This window comes from Pipistrellus kuhlii, unplaced genomic scaffold (genome assembly GCF_014108245.1).
Source record: "Pipistrellus kuhlii isolate mPipKuh1 unplaced genomic scaffold, mPipKuh1.p scaffold_m20_p_13, whole genome shotgun sequence".
Classification (NCBI taxonomy): domain Eukaryota; kingdom Metazoa; phylum Chordata; class Mammalia; order Chiroptera; family Vespertilionidae; genus Pipistrellus; species Pipistrellus kuhlii.
This window is the reverse complement of record NW_023425438.1, coordinates 25477119-25499141: the sequence shown is the minus strand read 5'-3', so window position 1 is coordinate 25499141 and position 22023 is coordinate 25477119. Positions and strand designations below refer to the sequence as shown.

The 22023-nt window shown below is 42.2% G+C and overlaps 1 protein-coding gene and 1 long non-coding RNA gene across 2 annotated transcripts in view; one reads left to right on the top strand and one right to left on the bottom strand.

Moving 5' to 3' along the window:
- Positions 1-22023, bottom strand: part of EML6 (EMAP like 6) — a 191351-nt gene that overhangs the window by 27298 nt on the left and 142030 nt on the right. The window contains exons 24-27 of the mRNA XM_036435332.2: positions 19330-19418; positions 16358-16534; positions 7991-8192; positions 7753-7879 (exon numbers count right to left, since the gene is read on the bottom strand). Of these exons, the coding sequence (XP_036291225.1) occupies positions 7753-7879; positions 7991-8192; positions 16358-16534; positions 19330-19418 (595 nt within the window). The remainder of the gene's footprint in view (positions 1-7752; positions 7880-7990; positions 8193-16357; positions 16535-19329; positions 19419-22023) is intronic.
- Positions 296-5880, top strand: LOC118717367. The gene is made up of 2 exons (XR_004987449.2): positions 296-726; positions 3777-5880. It is a non-coding gene; the product is annotated as an uncharacterized LOC118717367 (long non-coding RNA).

Sequence of the window (22023 nt, the reverse complement as noted above, 5' to 3'; positions counted from 1 at the left end):
AGGATATAGCGGTTTTGACACATCTCAGTCTGGTAAACTCAGCAGCACCTGCTAGCAAGGTTGTCAGTTCTTAGCAACTCTAACAATATAATCTCACAAAGCAGCTATTGATCAGTGGTGACAAAGGGCCTCTGTCAGGCCTTCGGAGCCGAGGAATGTGCCAGGAGAGCTGGGCTGTTTATTTGTTGACATCACCCTGGAGGGAAGCATGGTCTACTTCCTGGTGCTCATTGCATACTTGAAATGTGAATTTACTGATTAAAAAATATATATATTTTTTAATTGAGGACAGGTTCTTCTAGTGGATTTCTGCCCTTAAACATAGCATAAACATTTAGAAAAAAAGTGGAATTACCACTAGATAGATGGTTATTTGTTTTGATTCAGGGACAGGTATCTAAACATTTCCAATATTTTTAAACTTTGCCACCAATGAAAATATTCTTTGTCTCACTGCAAATTTGCCAACAAGGAAGCTCTGTCTGTAAAAATAGGTGTGATGGCTACAATAATACAGAATTTCCTTTTCAGTTCTTTTGATCTCAAATTACTGGAATTTAAACCAAATAAACATTTTAATTTCTAACAGACAGATGGTATGAAGATAAAAAAAAAATCATTTAATCAAGAGCAGTCCCAGGGCCAGTTGGGACATCACTGGATTCTACAAAGGGTCACACAACTCCCCACCAAGAGAAGACCACCTACGATGCTAGCGAAATGAAGGTAAAGGTTGTTGACAAAGAATGGATTTGTGGGCCATTTTGAGGACAGGTGAACTTGTTTCAATATTAAGAGAAGCAGGCTATGTAAATTCACCCACCCATCTACTCCTCTGTTGACTATATAGTTTGTGTAAGACACTGCGTTAGGCAGGGGGTGGTAACCATGCTGGACAGTGTGGATCCTCAAGGAACCAAATCTCCTGGAAAGTTTACAACCCAGTGGACTTAAAATACCTTGATTCTATGGACCCATATATTAAGGAACTAACATTAAACCTTTCCCACATTTTTACAGGGAACGTTGTAAGGACTAAACCTTAAGGATAAAAGAAGGATATTAATTTTGGGGCTGAAAAAAAATAACAAAACCCGGGTAATATTTCTTTATAAACCCATGTGTATACAGCTGTCTTTATAGGACTTCCTTTTTGCATAAGCTCATAAATCTGTATAAATTGATTTGGAATGGATATGAGAAAGAGGAAAAGATAATTCTTAGGGCCTTCCTGAGTCAGCTATAAACACAGTTAAAGACAAAGTCTGGAAAACCCGACTGCTGGGGTAGAATTTTGGGGTCATTTCATGGGAGAACCTGTGAATTCACCCATGTGGGGACTGTCATTGTCTGTTTCCTTGGGACCCTGGGGATTGGGGAAATGGACACTGCCGGAGGCAATGCTGTGGGCTCCTGCCTTATGTAACTGTATCTGTATCTTTCCATACATTCTACAATTACAGAGACAACACGATGTCTAACTTTGGTACTGCCATCTTTCCATTATTCACATCACTGTCCTATTGTGAGCAAGCAGGCTGGTGTCAGAAGTGAGAGTAAAACCAAAGACTCCCTCACGCCCTTGCCAGAGGCAGCCAGCCATTTTTTCAGGTAAGAACTGGATACCTGCTGAGATTTTAAATGTGAAAGAAAATCCAAGGGAGCCGAGTTTTTCTTTGATTCTCACTGAGAATCTTACTAACATTTTTTGTAAATGTCACAGATTCAGAACTAAAAAAGGAGGAGGACTGAATATGTCAAAGGCTTCAAACGTTGGAAAGCAGGAATAACAAACTTCATACAAAACTCTGTCACTAACTAACCTTTGCTTTAAAAACTGGCCAAGATGGAAACTGATTTCACATAAAAATTAACTGTGAGACTTTCTACTTTAAAATATGTGCACTAAATATTATCCCTTATTATTGTTAGCTGAACCTTGTAACTTTGTCATTTAGAAAAAAAAAAAGATATTCGGAGGACAGAAATTAAAAAATGATTTTCTAACTATATTAAGGACCCCCTTTCTGGAAAACAAATAGTCTTTAAGACAAAGCTTGATTGATAGAAGTGTATCAAAATAATAATTTCTTAAAACATTTTTAAAGAAAATGATTGTGTACATATTACACAGCCAGGCAAAATAGCTGAATATCTAGATCAGATATATCCAAAATAAATTGATGACTGAAAATGTAAATGTCATTATTTCTAAGGTGAACTACATTAAACTTGTGCTAAGACAATACAATTAAGGGTTAAAAAACAACTTTTCTACTTCCGACTTTTTTTGTTTTTAGAGAGAGATGATGACCTTCCCCTTCTGAGATAAACAGGAGAGGCTGGCAGCAAGCCCAAGGCCTTTCTAAGGAAGGAAAAATACGCATCTGCTCGGGGTAGACTTTTGAGCTGTGGCCATAAGTTATGCAGCTGCTGTAGTGAGAAGATTGGGGGAAAGGATGGGGAGGAGAAACCTAGGGTTTGAATTTTCCCTATTTTAGTAGAAGGTAGAAAATGCAATAATAAGTAAAAAAATATTTTAAAGATGGTGTAAAAATAGAAGGGGTTAAATCCTGTTCATCCTTGGCTAGATAGTGGAAAGCTGGAAGCCTGAGCACTTGTCAATAAAAGGCCTTGAAAAAATATAGATTGTAGACTCTGGTGCACTGTGACAGCAACCTCTGAGCTAACTACTGCATCCACTCAGAAAGACAAAAGATAGTGAATATTGATATGCTGATTTCCATAAAGCAAGTTCCATTTGTATTAATTTTGTATCTTGTCATTATCAACATGGGTGTTTTTTTGTTTGTTTGTTTGTTTTTGTTTTTTGTTTTTCCTGAACGCAAGTCCCAGGTTTCAACAGAATAAATTAAAAAAGCTCAATTATTACTATTCCCCAGGTAGATGGTTAAACTAAGTAGATTGGTGAGGAGGAGAGGAGGACCATGTGTCAAACAGCAGATATTTAACAATAAGTTACAATCCAGGGCCCCACCAGGTCCAGCTAGAAAGATTAATGCTGGTCAGCTCATCTAGATTTTAATGAAAGTCCACAGCCTATACTTGGGGGTATTATTAGATCCTATCTAAGAATAATTTTTGAAATGCCTGGTGATTCACCTCTGTGGTGATCATGCAGTTACACAGAATGCAAAATGGAGGTTGCATGATCATTTGATTCATACAAGAATATCGGATATTGGCACTACACGTCTGTGGTTGTAAATTTCTGATTTCTGGTTTTTGTTTCCTTAGTGTGAAAATAAACACCTCTGAAGATGGGCTAAAGATGTTTAAACATTATTTTAAAAACTATCTGGGACTATCACCATGTAATGTGAGTATGAAATTTCAGTGACAAAAGTCAGGCTTCTTAGTGTGCTAGAGTCTTTTGTAACGTGATGCTGGGGGCACCCCGACAGTGGTGTCAAGGCCAAAGCTCCTCAAAACTGGTCCACTTACACTGGGGAAGGCTTTATTGATCTGGCTGTATTCACTGGCATCTTTAATTGATTGTATATCACTGCTGTCATACTGGGTAATAAATACCTGTGTATACTCAAAGGTGTTTACAGATGATAGTAATTGCTGTTTAACATTAAAATGGCCTGAGGTTCTTTTCTGTGATAACAACACTTGTTTCCATTAACAAGGAAAAAAGAGACACACACACACACACACACACACACACACACACACACACACAAAACTCAGAGAAGGAGCTGGGTATTTTCCACGCGCCCTTTCATATCTCCACCCCTCTGCTCTCCAAGGCCTTCTCTGGGGACTGCACCACTGGATTCGCCTTCAGCTTCTGACTGGATTCAGCGCCAGAGAGGCACCGGAGGAGGACAGGGTGCAAGGAGAATGCCGTCTGTTCTCCTGATACCTCCTTGCTAGGTCTCAGGCTGGTTACCTTCAACCCTCTCCCCCAGGTCTCAGCTCTCATAATTGGCCCACTCCTGCAGCTGTCCTCCGCATCTGGCAACAGCTTCCTCCCTTTACCCCGGCCCCCCCCCCCCCACCCACCCAGGCATGGTGATGGCTTCCAGCTGTTGCTATCCCCAAGGCTGCCCAACCCTGATGTTCCCCTTATTATTGCTCAAACCTTTGTTAATAGTTAAGCTCTCCCCAAACTACTCTCTTTTCAGAGAGATTTCTCTTTTTCTTGCTGGGGCCTCAGCTGCCAAACTGGAAAGATTTAAGATTATTCCTTTCACTGACTACTAGTTTTATGAAATGCTATTTAAGGCACTACGTGTCCTACCTATATTTTTGTATTCTATGAAGCCAACGTTAGGGAATTGAGCCAAGAATCAAAATTAGAGAAGAGGAAGGTCTCTGAAGTTTTAGGCCACACTCTCCCCTACAGTCTTCAGAAATACAACATACAACATGGTGCAGTCAAGACAGCAGAAAACAAAACACAAAAACTCCCATTAAAACAAGGCTAAAAAGAGTTACATTTAAAAATCAACATAACTTGAAAAAAAATAGTATTTTATTTTTTTTTTTTTCTATTTCAGTCTACAATAATGTAAGCAACCTCTAGTGGTTATGAGGAACAAAGCAATGGGCACTCGTTGGAGACCAGATTCCATGCTTAGGACAGGAAAGCCAAAGACAAGCCTGGATCTGTTGTCAAACAACAAGGACAATTCCAGAAATGTACGCTGGTATTGTGACAAAGCCACACACGCCAATCCAACGAAAGCTCAGTGAAAAACTCAATAGTGACAAGTGAAACATGAGACAATACCAAGCCATTCGTTATCATCAGTTGAACCTAAAAGAATTATACATACTATCACTTCAAGAAACAAATAATATAAACCATGCTTTAAAAAAGGAACATATACCAACAGTAATCAATAATTTGTGCTCAGTTTATCATAAAAAATGAGGTGAGAAGGAGTGAAAACGACTTCTTGATTTTAAAAATCATATCCTATTTTTTAATTGATATGCCTTCCCCTGGCACTGAATGGGCATTCCACGCCCATGTCTCTTGTGATCCTTGAGTCTTGGTCTCCCATTAGTCTTATGGGCACCTTATGCTCGGGTGTTTAGAAAAAGCACCCAGATACAGGCAGGTGTCTGCAGCTACGCACACACAGGGACAACAAGGAGAGGGTCAAGCAGAGCCTCGGGCCTGGAGTCAGCAGGGCTTGATGTGGTCAAAGGAAGCCGTCCTGAGTATTGCCCGGAGAACCTGGGTGCTGCCTGGCCCCACACTCCTGTGGTCTGAGGCCCCAGCATTTCTCTGGTTCTGCCTCTCTCTCACACCTGGAACCCTGGAGTCCGTGGAACCCAGTCTATACGCTAGGTGAGCCCTCTGCTGACACGGTAGGAGCCCTCCCTGCCCCAAGGCTCCTGCCCCAATTTCCCTTTCCCATCCTGCTTTCTCACGAATTCTCTGAAGGCCCTGCCTTGCCTGGCACCCCTTTGTCTTTTCTCCCGTTCAGAGCTGCCTATAGTCATATCTCTGTAGTCATATCCCTAAAATTACCGACAATGACTGGTGGACACCGCTTGTTCTCAGTTCTGATTAGGTGTGCCCCATGGAGGCTGCTAACTCAGACACCATTCACTGCTCCTCCTCTGCTCACCCCTTCCTGCTCTGGCCCGCTTTCCTCCCAGCATGCTGTGTCGTGCTCTTTGCTTTCAGCCCCAGTGGGAACTCATGCTGGTGTAAGTTATCAGAGAAAAGGCTTGGTTATTCCTCTGGACCCTGTATTTATCTTAAAATTGTATTCTTCACAACATGTTTTCTTCACTATACCATGGTGTGAATTATTTTTTTTTTAATGCCAATCAAGTACTAAAATAACTCCCCCCATATCTCATACTATGAACCACTTTTTTTTTTCTTTCGTATCAATAAAAAAAAAGCCAATCCTGTGTATGCTATGAACAAGTTTTCAATCTGGCGTATTGAAGAAAATGAGGAAGCTTCAAAATTCTGGCCTTTAAGATAGAAAATTCTTCTCAGAGTCATCCCCACCTCCACCTCGACCACCTCTTCCTACATTGAGTGGGTGTGAGATTTTGATAGATCTGCCCAGAGACACACGAAGACCAGGAGAGCTTCAGATGAGCCTCACCTTAGGTTGGAGATCAGCGGTAGCATTTGGAATTAGCATTTGGTTTGCTTACTAATCTTAGGGGCCAGTCAACAAGCACTGGCTGTAAACATTACCCACAGCAACCTTGGAATAATAGCCAAGTCAACTCATTACATCATGTCATGTGAAATTGGAAAGATTGGGTAATTTTCTTTCAAAAGAATGTTTAATTTATGCCAAAAAAATTTTTTTTAAATATATATTTTTATTGATTTCAGAGAGGAAAAGAAAAGACAGAAACATCAACGATGAGAATCATTGATTGGCTGCCTCCTGAACACACCCTACTGGGGGATCGAATCCACAACTGGAATCGAAACTGGGGCCCTTCAGTCCCCAGGCCAATGCTCTAACAATTGAGCCAAACCAACTAGAGCTGCCAAATGATCTTTCAAGTAGATTAAGTGGAAGGCATATTCATGACATACTCATAGTGTATATGTTTTTTTTCTTTTCTTGGTTCTTAATATTAGTCCTTCACATTGATTGCCTCTTTTCAAAAACTACATTGCAAGCAAAATTAACTATAATTTACAGAATGCTGCAGAAATACCTATATAATTTTAAAAAATCAAAAGAGAAGTCTGAGCCTCTGTAATAGCATCTGGCAAAGATTCTAGGGAAGAATTACGTTTTTTATTCACATCAGATTCTGTCTTCTTGCCTGCAGCACACCCACCCTTTCTCAACTGAAGCAGGAGGGGAAGTGACATTTTATTTCTTTGTATCATAAGTCCCACCTAATAGCAAAAGGTGCTATCATTAAATAGTTATTAATGGCCAGAAAGCCATACTGAGTGCAAAAAACGAGTCTTATCAACTACAGACATCAGGGTATCCGTCAGTGCAAAGAGCCCAAAGAGAATTCTTAAACATCTGAGATCCATGAAATTCTCTTTAGTTGTTAAAAGTCATTATACAAATACGTATCCTCCCTACTATGAATCTGGCAAATTGAGTAATAGTAGTAATTTAAACAAAATTTTTAAACAAATGACAGAACATTTGATCATTTGTCTTACTGATTACAATTATAATCTACAAATAACACATTAAAAAAGGCCTAAAATAATGCCAGCAACTTCTGTTCTCCACAGAGGATCCAAGACCGCAAAATCAATAGGTTTGGAATTGCCAAACACACCTGAACGAATGTGGGCAGGCGAAGACAGTAAGAGAAGGTACGCCGCGTGACACAGAGTAACTCGCAGACCCCGGTTAGAATGGAGGATTGTTGTCACACCCTCAAATGTTCCCTCCTGACCCCAGAAGCCCGCCCCGCCCCCCTCCTACCTGTCAAATCAGCATACCCATCCATTCAGAACATCTTCTGGCTATCCTGAGATCCCCTCTGGGCCAGGGAAGCCTTGTCCAACCCAATGTCCTGTCTGTTCAAGTCATTCCATAAACACCTTTGGCAAAGAGTAACCCACCCTTTGCCATAGATTGAGGGCTGTGGGCACCTTTCCCCAAATTAAGCTCATGTGCAGGTTAAGACTCTGGGCATACACATAAGAGACTAGCTTAGGCAGCAACCTGGAGGGCAAAGAAAATGCACCGTGCGTGGTTGACTGAGTCCCGTCGTCAGGTATGGCAAAGGCCAACAAACCTGGCGACGCCATACCTTTCTTCCATGGAGACCTCTTTCATCTGCTGGTGTGGCTTGGTGCCCTCCATCTCCCTGATGCTCACGGCGTAGATCTTGGTGGTGTAATCGATAGCCTTTTCTCTGGCAACATCACTGTCGTAGCCTCCAACCGACAGAAAAAGGGGGGAGGGGGAGAGGAGTTGGATTGCCTTGGCTCAGGAAGGGGTGGGGAGGGAGGACGGGGGGGGGGGGGCACAGGGCTGTTGGGACTCACCTCCATCCTCTTCGGCATCTGTGTCTGACTCCTCGCTATCCACCAGCTTGCTCTCCTGCGTCCCCACAAACTCCCGGGTCCAGATCATCAGGGCCGTGTCGGCGCCCCCTACCGTGAGCAGCACGGAGTCATTGTGCAGCCACCTCACGTTGGTGACATGGGCGCTGTGCCCCACGTACTTCTTGCACCGCGCGTGCTGGCCCTGTGAAGCCGGAAACTGGCCATTACCCCATTGGGAGCCCCGCTGCTCCTGTCCCTGGGTTATTATCTCATCCACGTTATTCTCCAGAGAGGCTTCTACTGGGAACGAATGAAAATATTTAAGCAGTGGTTCCCTTGCCTTCCTCCTGGACTGTAAGCTCTATGGAGGCAGGGAACGGGTCTCATTTCCCCCTAAAATATTCCCTGGCTCATCACAGGGCCCCAATAAATAATGTGTAAGGGGACAAGTAAAGCGGGGGACTATAGAAGTTATTTCTGGAAGCGTAAGAAGAAGAATAAGAAGCTTGTTTTTGTTTCTCTCAAATATCAAATGTAGATTCTCCTCGGGCCTCTGGCATAAACTCCTGATTGTGAGCCTGGCTGACATCTGAGACCAGAGGTGTCCTCCCAGTGGCTCCCCACGGTGGCGGCGTTTGTACCACAGCCCAGACTGTGGCCGACCAGCAAGGGACGTCTAATCCTGGGGCCTCAGGAAGATTTGAAACACACACACCGGTGTCTGCCAGGGGCCCTGGAAACAATCCCTAACACCAGAAACACTAATGGATTTTAAAACAAAGCAAGCTGCTTTTCAATAAACACATCCAAGTCATCAGAGCCCAGGTGATTAGTAATTTCTGAGCGCTCTTCCGAGTGGCCGCCCAGGCCCCGCGAGGCTTATCCCGGGAGGGGAAGGACAAGTGAATGTGAGCCGTGGCCGGCCGGCCGGCCCGCCCGCCAGGGGCAGCCCTGACAAGTGACGGGGATTTGCAGCTGACATCGAACGCCGGCTTGAATTTCTGGCTCAGGAGCCAGACTCTGGCTGGCAAAAACAGCTCCGGCAGGAGCCATTTAAAAAGGGAGAGTCCTTCCATCCTCTTGGCCACTCCCGGGGAATACCTCGCAGTGTGGGAAACTTTCTGAAGTCCTGGGAGGGCCATCCATGTCCCAGATGAACGCTTTACTCAATAACGGACAAGAGACTCCCCGAGGGGTTTGGACCCGCGCCCTGCGGAACCTGGAATCGCCGCCAAGCAGGCGGCAGGCGGCAGGCGACAGGTGCAGGGGCGTGTGTGACTCTAAAAGACTCCTGGTCTGATGGCTCTGGATTTGGCCGACCCTACAGACAGCAGAGTGCCCCGCCCACTCCTCAGCAGAGTGCTGCGTCTAGAGGATAAGGGAAGCAGGCAGGTGGGCAGCGTTTCCAGGAAGCCCTCCAGAGCCACTAGCTTACGAGGGGGAACAGGCAGAGCCAGATACGGATTTCCCCCTGGGAACCACCGTGTGACCAGATGAGACCCAGTGGCACGGAGGCGAAGAGGACAGGCAGGACCCGGAGGGTGGCTGCCGCTGTGGGTCCTGCCCGTCTTCCTGCGGGAAACAAGAAACAAGAACCACCCATCGTGCAACCTGGGTTCTTTTTTTTCTTTTCTTTTCTTTTCTTTTCTTTTCTTTTCTTTTCTTTCTTTTCTTTTCTTTCTTTTTTAAATATATTTATTTTATTGATTTTTGTACAGAGAGGAAGGGAGAGGGATAGAGAGCCAGAAACATTGATGAGAGAGAGTCATCGACCAGCTGCCTCTTGCACACCCCCCCCACTGGGGATGCACCCATAACCAATGTACATGCCCCTGACCGAAATCGAACCCAGGGCCCTTCAGTCCCCAAGCCGACGCTCTATCCATTGAGCCAAACCAGTCCCGGCCAACCTGGGTTCTTGAGAGGAGGAGGAAGTGAGAGAATTGGAGAAATGCCTCTCCATACTTTCACTCACATGAAGGAACACAGAGACTTTAGATGGGGGTGGAAAAAAGAATCCAAAACGAAAGGTTGGGGTGGGGGGAGGAGCAGAAGGAATATCTTAAGATGATCAATCCGAATCTTTGCAGAGGCAAAGAAAGTGGCCCAAAGGGGTAAGAAAAAGGGAAAGTTTCCGAGTCAATTCCAGCAAAGGGTGATTCAAGATTCTCACAATAGGAAGCAAGCTTACTGCTCCACGGAACAGTGAAAAGGAATTCACAGTTCTCGGAAGGTCCCAGGAAACCAGCTGCTCCCCAGGAGGAAGAGGCGGGCAGGGGTGATTGGGGGATTCCCTCAGGGCCTGTGAGAGGAGCCTCCTGAAGAGCTGGCAGAGCCAGTCAGAGTACTGTCCTTCTGGGTCGTCATGCTAAACCCTGCAGCTCAGTTACAGCCATCAGGATTCACTACCACGGCTCTCCTCTTCCACCCAATACTGAAAGAGTGGAGAACCTGCCCTGGCCAGAGTGGCTCAGTTGGTTGAGCATCATCCTGTGCACCAAAAGGTCACAAGTTCGATTCCTTGTCAGGGCACATGGCCAAGTTGTGGGCTGGAGTGTGTACAGGAGGCAACAGATTAATGTTTCTTCCTCACGTTGATGTTTCTCTCCCTTCCTAAGAAAATCAATAAAAACATATTTATAAAAAAAAAACATGGAAAATCTGAAATATGTCCCCAGAGCAGTGACCTGTTTATAGGTGAGTAATTTCTGAGAATATGATGGAAATTATGTACCCTCTTCTCCCCCCAGTCATAACATTTCATACAGTTTCTCTGTATGAAAAACTTGCCTCTTTGAAGAACCATTCTTTCTCTCTTTAAAAATTCTCTTGAGCCCTGGCTGGCTTGGCTTCGTGGATAGAGCATTCAGTAGATAGAGTGTCAGCCTGCAAACTGAAGGGTCCCAGGTTTGATTCCATTCAAGGGCACATGCCCAGGTTGTAGGCTCTATCCCCAGTAAGGGGCCTTCAGGGGGCAGCTGATCAATGATTCTCTCTCATCATTGGTGTTTCTATCTCTCTCTCCCTCTCCCTTCCTCTCTGAAATCAATAAAAATATATTTTTTAAAAATTCTCTTGAGCCTTTGACATTCTGAGAAAGAAACAGAAGAACCTGAGGGTGGGTTTTAAAAATGGAAATGACATGGTGATATATTTTTTTATCCTTACGTTTCCTTTATTACACTTTTCTGGTGGAGGATATGAAGTTGCTAAATTATTGGCAATTTTACAATTTTGTGAGAGAGAAAAGAAATATACAAATGAAAAAATTCAACAAAGGGTCATCAACATACAAGTTCTTGATACTACACACTATATTACAGCTAATTTCTAGATGAGTAGGTAGCATCTTTAGGAATGACAAAGTCCACAGAGGCTTTAAAAAAAAAAGGTGAGAATTTAAAAAAATGACATAACTATAGTAAAAAGTAAAAGTTTGGGAGACTTCCCATATGGTAAGCATTATTCTAAATGTTTATAAGTATTAATTTGTATAATGGCATAGTATCCAAGTAGAGAAAGATTTGGTCCCACCTTACAGAGGGCCCAACTCTGTCACAGAGATTCTAAGAAATTCCCCTTAAGTCAAACAGTTAATAAATATCACAGCCAACACCTGAACCAGGTGGTGTAGCTTTAGAATGGAAGACATGGTGATATTTTAACCTCTCCAGTCTATGTAAGGCATAGCTTTGAAAAAGAAGGGCGGATGTGGGAAGCAATAAGAGATGGCGTCGAAGGACAGAACTGTATGTGGTTTAACTGGAAAAATGGGTGGGCTCTGGCAAAGGAGAGTCTATCTCATGGAGGCTGGAAACCATGTGACTGTCAGGGAACTAATAATGTCATCACAGAGATTTTAAACTGTGAAACTGAATATATAAGTGTAGGGAGCCTAGGACTGACCTGCTGGCAATGTCACAAACAAGTCCCAGATTGGAGGGCACAGCCCTCTAAGCATAATTAAGCTTGATCTTGTGACTGTTCCCTAGATCTTTCCTGGGTAGCTAATGGGCTGTGGCAAGTGCTGCCAAAATAAGTGAAACTTACAGGAACATTGTAAATTACCTTATTTACCTCTAACTATAAACCATCAGCTTACAGCCTGGATTTGTTCTGTGGCCTCAGCCAGGCACAGAAGATTCACTTAGACCCAGCTTATTCTTTTTATATGTCTTTTCTTCATCCTTTACCGGCCCTCCCTCAGGCTCGCAGAACCCTTGGCTGTGCTGGCGCAGCACTTATAAGGACCCATAATTATCATAAAAGAAAAATGCTTGGAAGACATGCCTAGTAACTCATAGGAAGGGAGAACTAGGAAAAGGGCCAAGAAGAAGATATCACTTTGGAGTCTAACAAATGGAACTTGATCTTTGGACACAAAGAGATATGTGTGGTGATTAGATCTCATAGGTATCACCAACACTTGATGACATGGAGCTCAATGCTAGAATACTGCAATGGGATGCTGTCTTAGCCCAGTTGGGCTTCCATAATAAAATTTGACATGCTGGCTTAAACAACAAATTTATTTCCCACAGTTCTGGAGGCTGGGACATCTAAGGTGAAGGTACCAGTCAGTTTGGTTTCTGGTGATAGCCTTCTACCTGGCTTATGGACACCATCTTCTCCCTGTGGACTCCATGGCCTTTCCTGGGTGCATTGGTGCATAGAGAGAGAAAATGTGCTCTTTGGTGTCTCTAATGAGGGCACTAATCCCATTGGATCGTGGTCCCATACTTATGACTTTCTTTAGCCTTACCTGTTTTTCTAAAGGACCTATTCTTAAATATAGTCACACTGGGGGTTAGGGCTTCAGCATTTGGATTTTGATTGGGACACATTCAGTCCATAACAGATGGTGAACTTTGTCTAAACACACCCAGAGCAGTGGGGGAGTGTAAATAGACAGGAGGAAATATTCATCAAGTTTGATCTATGTATTTGGAAGGAAAAGTGTTCCATAAAATCATATTTTTTTAAAAGAGGAGGAAGAGAAGTGATAACTATCAAGGAGTTTGTATTAGCGAATGGTTTTCGAATGCTTTTAAATTATGAAACGATTTCTTCAGCCAAATGTTACAAGGCAGTACTGAAGAATAACAAGGTAAGCAATCCAATTTAAAACAATGGGCAAAGGATCTGTACTTCACAAATGGCCAATAAGCAAATGAAAAGCCCTCAGCATCATTAGTCCTCAGGAAAATGCAAATTACAAACACAAAGTCCTCAGACTACCTACACCCAGGACAGCTAAATTTCACAAGTCTGACAATACTGAAGTTGGCAGCTAGAACTTGCTTATATTTCTGGTGGGAATGGAAAGTGGAAAAAGATCTGATAGTTACTTAAAAAGTTAAACACACATTTTCTCCTATGACCCAGAAATTTCACCCCTACGTATTTACTTAAGAGATAGAAAACATATGCCCACAAAGACTTGTCCATAAACGTTCATAGTAGTTTTATTATAATCGAACAGTGGAAAAACCAGGTGTCCGCTGATAGCCATGTGGATAAACAAGTGCCTGTGTCCATACAGTGGCATTCCAATCAGCTATAAAGATATAACTGGCTGTTTTTACCCACAACAACATGCAGGAATCTCAGAAGCAGCATCTGAGTGAAAGAAGCCAGACACAAAACAGCAACTACTTGACTATTCCATTTCCATTTATGTGAAGTTCTGGGACAGGTACAACTAACCTATGATGAAAGACACTGGAGTATTTTTTTTTTTCCATCTGAGGATAGAGTTGGGGTAGAGACTGGCCTGGAAGGAGCATGAAGAAAATTACTGGGGTGACAACAATGTGTGTCTCGACAGGTGTTTGGATTACATAATTGTGTTTATCTAAGTTCATCAAAAGGAACTTTAACACTTGTGCATTACAATTGTATATAAGTTTTACCTAAAATACACCACAAATAAACGTTGAATTCTAGGTAATGATATGCAAAATAACTCATTAGGGACAAGTATCCTGATGTCCACAATCTACGCTGAATTGTAGACTGTAGGTGGTGGAGTTCACTGTATCATTCCTTCACCTTACCTGTATGTTTGAAAATTTTTTTTAATAAACTGTTGTAAAAATACCTTACACAGAGAATCAATATATGAAATACAAAACACAGCGACCAGGTGAAGCAGAGGTGGGGCCCCAGGCCCCTCCCACTGCCCCCTCCTCTGTTTCCTGGGGTGGTCCCTGAGGAACACAGGGTGACATTACTATAGACAGCACACCCAGTCAGGCTGAGATGGGGGTGATGAATTCCAGGACCAACAATAAACCTCGCCCAGGGGCATTTGGGGGGGTTCAGCTATTTGAATATAGGCCCAAACCTTCGTCTACTAATGCCAGTCTCATATCAAATAATGTAAAAGTAGCAAGGAATATTGCTACGTAAAAGGGAATTCGGATCAAATATAAAGAGCTGGTAACTGCCTTGATCCCTGGGAGTGAATCTCAGAAAAGACCACCAAAAATTACTTCCTAACCAGATATAACGAATGAAAGAGGAGAGAGGAAGGCATCTAAAAATACCCAAATGGCTATGGAGGGAACTGGTGTGTCAGGTAAATGCACAAATGAGAAGAGAGGAGTGAAAAACAAGGATGAACACAAAAGTCTCACACTGACAACTTTGATACAGTTTTACAATATTGAAGTAGGAAGCTAAGAAAACCCAAAAGGATTTTCTGTATATAAGGCTAATAAGAAAAATACAGAAACACTAGGAACACTTTTTAGGTCAGATAGTTTAAGATGAACAGAAAGCAGACTTATTGCCTTAAAGAGAATGCTCTTCGAACCAGGAAGGACAAAGCAGGGCGCATGTACCCGAGTACAGGTCCCTCGCAATGTGACCACAGAAATAAAAGCAGGAATGCCCTACGAGTTTAGAAACCAGGAGAGGCGACATTGAACATGAAAAGGCTCCTGTATCTAAAAGGGAAAACAAGTGGACTCTGGCAAATATTGATTCATGAGTTGATGCAATCTCTGGAAAGTTCTAGCATGAATTGTTACACAGAAGGTCTTGTAAGCACTTGGAAAAGGAAGTAATGATTACTGGGCTGCGGCAGGGCTTCCCTGTGAACTAACCCCTCGTGTTCCATTGGTTTGTTGGCAGGGGAGATTGGGGACCCCAGAGACACTCTCAGTCTGGCTTTTCACAAGGTATGTGCCAAGTCTGTAGTGATGTCTTGTTGCACGAGAGAGCGAAAGGTGAGGTCCAATACAGCACCATCAGATAGAGGTGAACGTCTGTTTCTGACTGAAGAACTGACATTAAATGTGTGCACGGACAACAGAATGCCAGATTGAATGGGGGCTCCTGGCGGAGGCAGTTGGGTGTTCTAGTCTGTATTTTTTTCTTTCCCATGACTTAGAGCTCACCCTGGTGAAATCACAGGATGACAAGAGTCTGGAAGGGGAAGTAAACACTCTGAGAAAGCATTTAAAAGATGTTGACAGGCTGGAACAAGGAGATAAAATAAACAAGATAAGTCTTATTTGGTACAAACAGGAAGTTCTGTCCTCAGAATTTACAAAGTCAGTTGTATACGATGGGGGTTATAACCTAAACATCTTGGGCAATGATGTCTATGATTCGATTACATAGTGAGGCAGCCAAGAGCTGATGCCATTTTAATTTAATTTAAAACCAATATAAAATCAAGACAAGAAGATGAAAGTCCCCCTGTACCCTGAGCGGCTCAGATGACATCGGAAGCACTGAGCTCAGTCTTAGATGAGACCATTTGAAAAGGAAAAAAAAAAAAAAAAATGGAGTGTGCTTCAAGGGAGAGGCAGCTGGAAACCATGTCAAAGGGGGAATGGGGAAGAGAATTAAGCTCTAAGAAGTCAAAGTTGGCCCTCCTGCGTCTGAGGCTGTTAGAGGACCCGCGTTAACCAACGATGATTCAGAAGGCAGAACGTTGGCTAAGGAGAAAACATTTCCGTTCAATATAGAACAGAAATGTCTTAATACCTGGAACTATTTTAAATGAATGGGCTGCTCTGGGAGGAAAGGAGTTCATCTCGGGAAGAATGCTAGTACATGTTAGAAAGACACGGGTCCAAGAGGTTCTAAGACAATTCTTACCTGCCGTTCCGTGAGGCGTTGGATTTTACGACCAATGAAGGCCTTTCCAGGAGAAATGCAATGCCACAGACTGACTCCAATTGGTAAACATACCAACACGAAGGTCTTTATAGAGCTTAAATAATGACGGCACTGTAGACAACACTGTTGACAGGTATGCCTTCAATATTTAAAAATCCACTTAGGAATGGTACGTGGATTTGGGGTGCTTAATGAAACCAAGCAAGTTTCTAATATAATAAAGGGCAATATTACCTTGACAGGATACGAGAAAAGCTTGACGAACCCAAAATCGTCTCCCGTGGCCAAGAGGGAGCAGTCTTTGGTGAGACTGGCGGCGTTGACGTCGGTCACATCGCTGTGTGCGGGCCAGATCCCTTCGCAGGTGGGGCCCAGGACGCAGGTCCACGTGTCCCACTCGATCTTCTCAATCTCAAAAAGAGGGAAAAGAAGATGAATGAATTTTCGCACAGCCTGGAGACCTTAAGTTTTGTTTCAAAGGAACCATCTGAGGCTGAGTTAGCGCTAAATGATGACTCCGCCCACATCAGGCACCTGTGTTGGGTGCGGAGGCACACGGTTCTAAGTTGCATTTTAAAGTGCCACATGCACTGTCTTAATAAACCAGTACTGCACTCAAATATCCACACAGCCATCTCTAGATAGGATGAACATTTGGGGAATTATGGAAATCTGATGATAACATTCTTTAGTTCTTACCTAGATATGTATCATTGTACTAAAGGGCCAGTGCACGTGTGCGGTCCCTAGGCCTGGCCGGTGATCAGGGCCCATCAAGGGTTTTCCTCTGGCCACAGGCAGATACCTGGGACCCGAGCTTCCCTCACAGCCCTGGCTTCGTCCGGCAGGTTGTCTGGAAGCATGTCTGGTCTAATTAGCATATTATGCTTTTATTATAGATAAGCCATATAAGCTAGATCAGGGTTTCTCAGTGAAAGCACTATAGACATTTCGGGCTGCACAATCCTTTGTTGCCAGGGGCAGTCCTGTCCATGGTAAAATGTGTAGCAGAAGTCTTGTCCTCCACCCGCCAGATGCCAGTAGCATCCCCTCCCCTAGTTGTTCCCAGACATCCCCAAGGACCCTGGGGTCCTTGCTCCCAGTTGAAACCACTGAGCACACTGATCAATGAGACTGATTATTTAGCAAACTATTTTTAAAAGTTACAAGACATAACTTTTTATTTTTTTATGGAATGCTTCCTTGGAGGAAAGAATAATCAGATTCTGCAGCTAGCTCAATATTCTTTACGCTCTGGAGAGACTCTCCGAAGAGCTGTTCATACAGATATGAATGTACAGCATTTCGGGAAGCCTTATGACACAAATCTCCCTCTTATGTGTATTCTTTTACATAATAATTGTTCATCTATATCAAGTTACATCCTCTCCCCTGCTCCCCCCCCCCCACACACATCATTTGGTTAAACTGCACTATTATTTTAGTGTACTTGTTTGGGGGCACTGGAACAGGATGGGAAAATAAAGGTGAAGTGATGTAAAAATGATGCCTAATATATAGGAGATATCCTGGTAGAGTTACACACAGAACCCTCCAGATTGGGATCACAGCTCCATGGTCTTCTTATTCTCTTGGAATCTGTTTCCCTATATGTAAAATGATATTGACAACCCTCACACAAGGCTGTTGTTAAAAATTAAAATGCAGGCATATGATGTGCTTGGCACATTCATCTAATGTTTGGGGAATGAATGACACAATTAAAAATATCCCCTACTCGAGGCTATAAATGTTTCTCCATATGGGACCACACACATGGATCTTGAGACTATCATGCTAAGTGAAATAAGTCAGACAGAAAAGGACAAGAAACATATGATTTCGCTCATATGTGGGATATGAAACAAAAAGCAACAAATGAACCAACAAAACAAAACAAACTCATAGACACAGACAACAGTATGATGCTTACTGGAGAGGAAAGGGGGTGAAGGGAGGATGAAGAGCTTAAGGGGTTCAATGTATGATGACGGAGGGAGACTTTGGATGAACATACAACATAATATACAGATGATAGGTTATAGAACTGTATACCTGAAACCTATATAATGTTATTGGCAATCACACCCCCAATACATTTATTTTTTTTAAAAGCTAAAATGAAGACTGGTCAGAGATGAATAAATTGGAATTGGGGGTGTGAGACCAATTGGTCAGTATACAATTTCCATTAATACGGTGTCCTCATGTACAACAACTTGTTTTCCTAAGAACTGCACATAGACTTCCTTTAGAAATGAGGAAAACACTATGAATGTGTATGTGTGTGTGTGTGTGTGTGTGTGTGTGTGTGTGTGTGTGTGTGTGAAATTATCTCCAGGACTACTTGACAATACTGGGATAGTTTATATTACCGGCAAACTGAAGAGAGAGGCAGTTTCTTATCCCTCAGTAGTGCACTTTTCCTCACTTTCACTCAAAGGAAGCAATATTTTCTTTTCTTTCACCAAAGTTTACATTGCCAATACATAAGTCAGATTGTCTCCCGGGACTAATAGGACATTCTTAGAGCTCAGACGAGCAATGACCTTTTGGCCATGAAAGTCATTCTCTGGAAGCACTGTGCAGCTAGCTTTCAGGAAGGAGGCAATTCATAGATTCAAACATTTTATTGAGGCTTTGATTTCAACAATTAAAAAATATGTATGGGTCTGAGGACATGAGGAAAACAATGGGAAATAAGTTTGATAAATCAGGATAGCCATATCGCGGATAGCTTTGCTTTGAAAGATCATTTGCCTTGTTATTGTTGCAGAAAATATTGATTATTACAAATAGTAAACATTGAGAACGTATGTTTCAAAAATTTGTTTATAAGAAGCTTTGCACAAAACAACATGTTGAATGGGATGAACAGAATAGGTAGCATCTAAATGCTAAGAATATGTAGGATCTTAGTCAGTCATCAGGCACAGAAAAATTAAGGAGAATTTGAACTGCACATTGCTACCTCACTGGTATCAGAAATCCATAAATCCCCAGAAAGCAGGAAACCAGACTAAGCAACCAGATTTAAGAAACGATCAAGCATAAAGGTACACTGAATGTAACTCATATTAGTGGATAACAGCTGATAGGTTTTACTAAAAATATAACCCACAATAAAAATATGAGTGGATAAGAGTTGATTGGTTATATTAAATCTTCATGAAATATACATTTTAAAGCTTTGTGCAAACTGTTACCTCTGAAGGTCTTATGATATGCCGTTTGCCTCTTGGAGCTTCAAAAAAGAGTTGTTCTTTGGCACCCGAATTAACTTGCAATAATTTTCCTGTTATGACAGAATGAAGTAGAGAGATGATTAAACTCTGCACTTACTTCTTTTATTATAAAGTGGCTGCAACCATTTTTATTCATTTTAGTCAAAGTTTCATGAATTGAGTAAATACATGGTAGATATTCCAGAAGTAAAGGCAATTGCATGCCATGGTGCAAATCCCAAAGCTATGATTTTATTGAATATGGACCTCATAATAAAATCTGACCTTGAACATCCTTCAAGAATGGAAGAATCATGTTTGCTACACTTTACTGTTGCATTGAAAGTAGCCATTTTTCCAAAGCCTGACAATATCCACTTTTTGCTCCTTTTTCCTGATGCCTCCCAGCAGCGATGTAGGAAGAACAGACGGCTTTGGCAAGAATTATGGCATCAGAAGTGAGAGCCTTGCTGCAAGGATTCACATTTCCTTCAGTCTAAATTCTAAATGTGCCCTTTCAAGTTTAGAAACAGGAAGATAAGGACACACAAAATAAACTATGAGTGCTCAATCCCCTCCCCTCTCCCACCTTACTTGAAAATTTGTAAAGAAATCCAAGACTTTCCCAATACAAAATGTTGAGCAAAAATAGTTTTTCACTGGGATATAAATGTATAATCTTGGGTTCATTTTGATTAACGTTGAAAAAAATAAGATTTCCTACTTTCCCTCCAACCACATCAATAATCCTTTCTGGCTTGAAATTTAAATGACAAAAAAGATCCACTTTATAGTATTTCTTCAGCATGTCTATACATGCACATAGTATCTCCCCTCTTTCTGTTTTTCCATAACTGTTTATATCTAGTAGTCTTAAAATGTCCTTCTTGGAAAGATAATACCAAAATAAGAACCTTGTGGGGTTTATTATCATGTTCTTTAATGTCAAGTGGGCACTACCTAGGTCTGAAATCTCGAGTGGCTAACCTTCAGAGTTGTAGATCTATTTCTAAGTGACTTATTAAAAACAAGGCCCTCGCCCTAGCCAGTGGGGCTTCATTGGTTGGAGTATCATCTTGGGCACCAAAAGATGACAGGTCTGATCCCTGGTCAGGGTGTGTGCAGGAGGCAACTGATCAATATTTCTTTCTCACATTGAAGTGTGTGTGTGTGTGTGTGTGTGTGTGTGTGTTCCTCCCTCCCTCTCCCTAAAAAATGAATTTAAAGCTTTTTGTAAAACAATGATAAAAAATAATAAAAACAAGGTTCTCTTAGTTCATAACTGAAAACCTCAATCATTCATAATTTGCTGAGTTTAACACGGTAGTGAAGGGGTTTTGACCTAGCTGTGGGGAGCAAGTGAATTTGAAAATGTTTTCACTGAAATGGGCACTTTCCTGATCTTTTGGCTGAACACAGATACACAAATGAGAAAAGGGAATTAAATTAGCTTTGGCTATTTAGCATTATAAGAAAACGAGTAACCAATATTTTTTTTTTCAATGAGCAAATATATATTTTAGGGCTCTCAAGAGGGATTGCAAGTAACAAAGGACGTGGAAAAGGATTCAATAAAAACATTCTTTGAATATGGCTAGTTTTAGAAGATTTTTTGGCCACAGGATACTAACAAAACTCAAAGGATTCCAATTCTCAGATGATCCTTACAACTCAGTTTCAAAGATCACACTTAGAAAAATAAACCAAAGACTTTTAAAATAGCTCAGCGAAATCCTTTAGGATTATAAGAATATTAGAGAATCTAAACACGAGAGAGTAGTATGAGAAGTGCTTCACAGAACGGGAGACACATGTAGAGGGGGTGGGGGAGGGGAACCTGCCTAGCCCAGGTCCCTTCCCTGAAAACTGCCCTCCACGTGACCCAGAGGCCGAGCTGGACAGACTCTCTCCAGGAAAACTGGAATCTGGAGGCTGACTCAGTGGGCGCTGTGCTGTGATTAGAAGTGAGCTTTGGGACTGAGGGTGGCATTCCGGGGCAACAGAGAGTAGGCCACATGCAAATGAATTAGGGAAAGCCTATCTGTGCAGAGAGGCCATAAGCAGACACTGAAACTCTGCAGGAAAGGAGGAGAGAGGACCTGCTGGCTTGGTTTCTGGGTTTTCCAGTTCATTTCTAAAGCCAGTTCCTAGGCAGATGTCGTTTCCTGTCACTGGAGTCCATGCCACATGCCTATGTCTCTCCATAAACTCATCCTTTAATATTATTTTTAAATTGATGCTGGATTGAGTAGGTTTCTGGTTCCTTGCAACCCAATGACGTGAAGGAATAAAATTTTAAGTCAACTATTGGTCTTAGGAAGGTGGAATTATGGGTGTGTATTTTTTTCCCCCCTCAATGTTCTTCACTGCTATCATTTCATTGTCTTTTTTTTTTTTTTTTTTTTTTTTTTGCATAGAGGCAATATTTAGGTCATTTCTTTTCCCACTGCCTGCTGCCGTGTAATATATAACTACTAAAATATTCCGAGGACAAGAACGGAAACAGAGCAAAATGTTGCATAACCCATGTAGAGATAATTCACCCCTGAACAGAATAACAGTAACCCCATTCTTTCAGAATCCTCACATTTTTACTCACTAGAAATGTCTGCTCACACAGAATGAGGAAACTGAAAGATACAGATGTCCTCATTTCTAAGCAGGTACAGGACATCA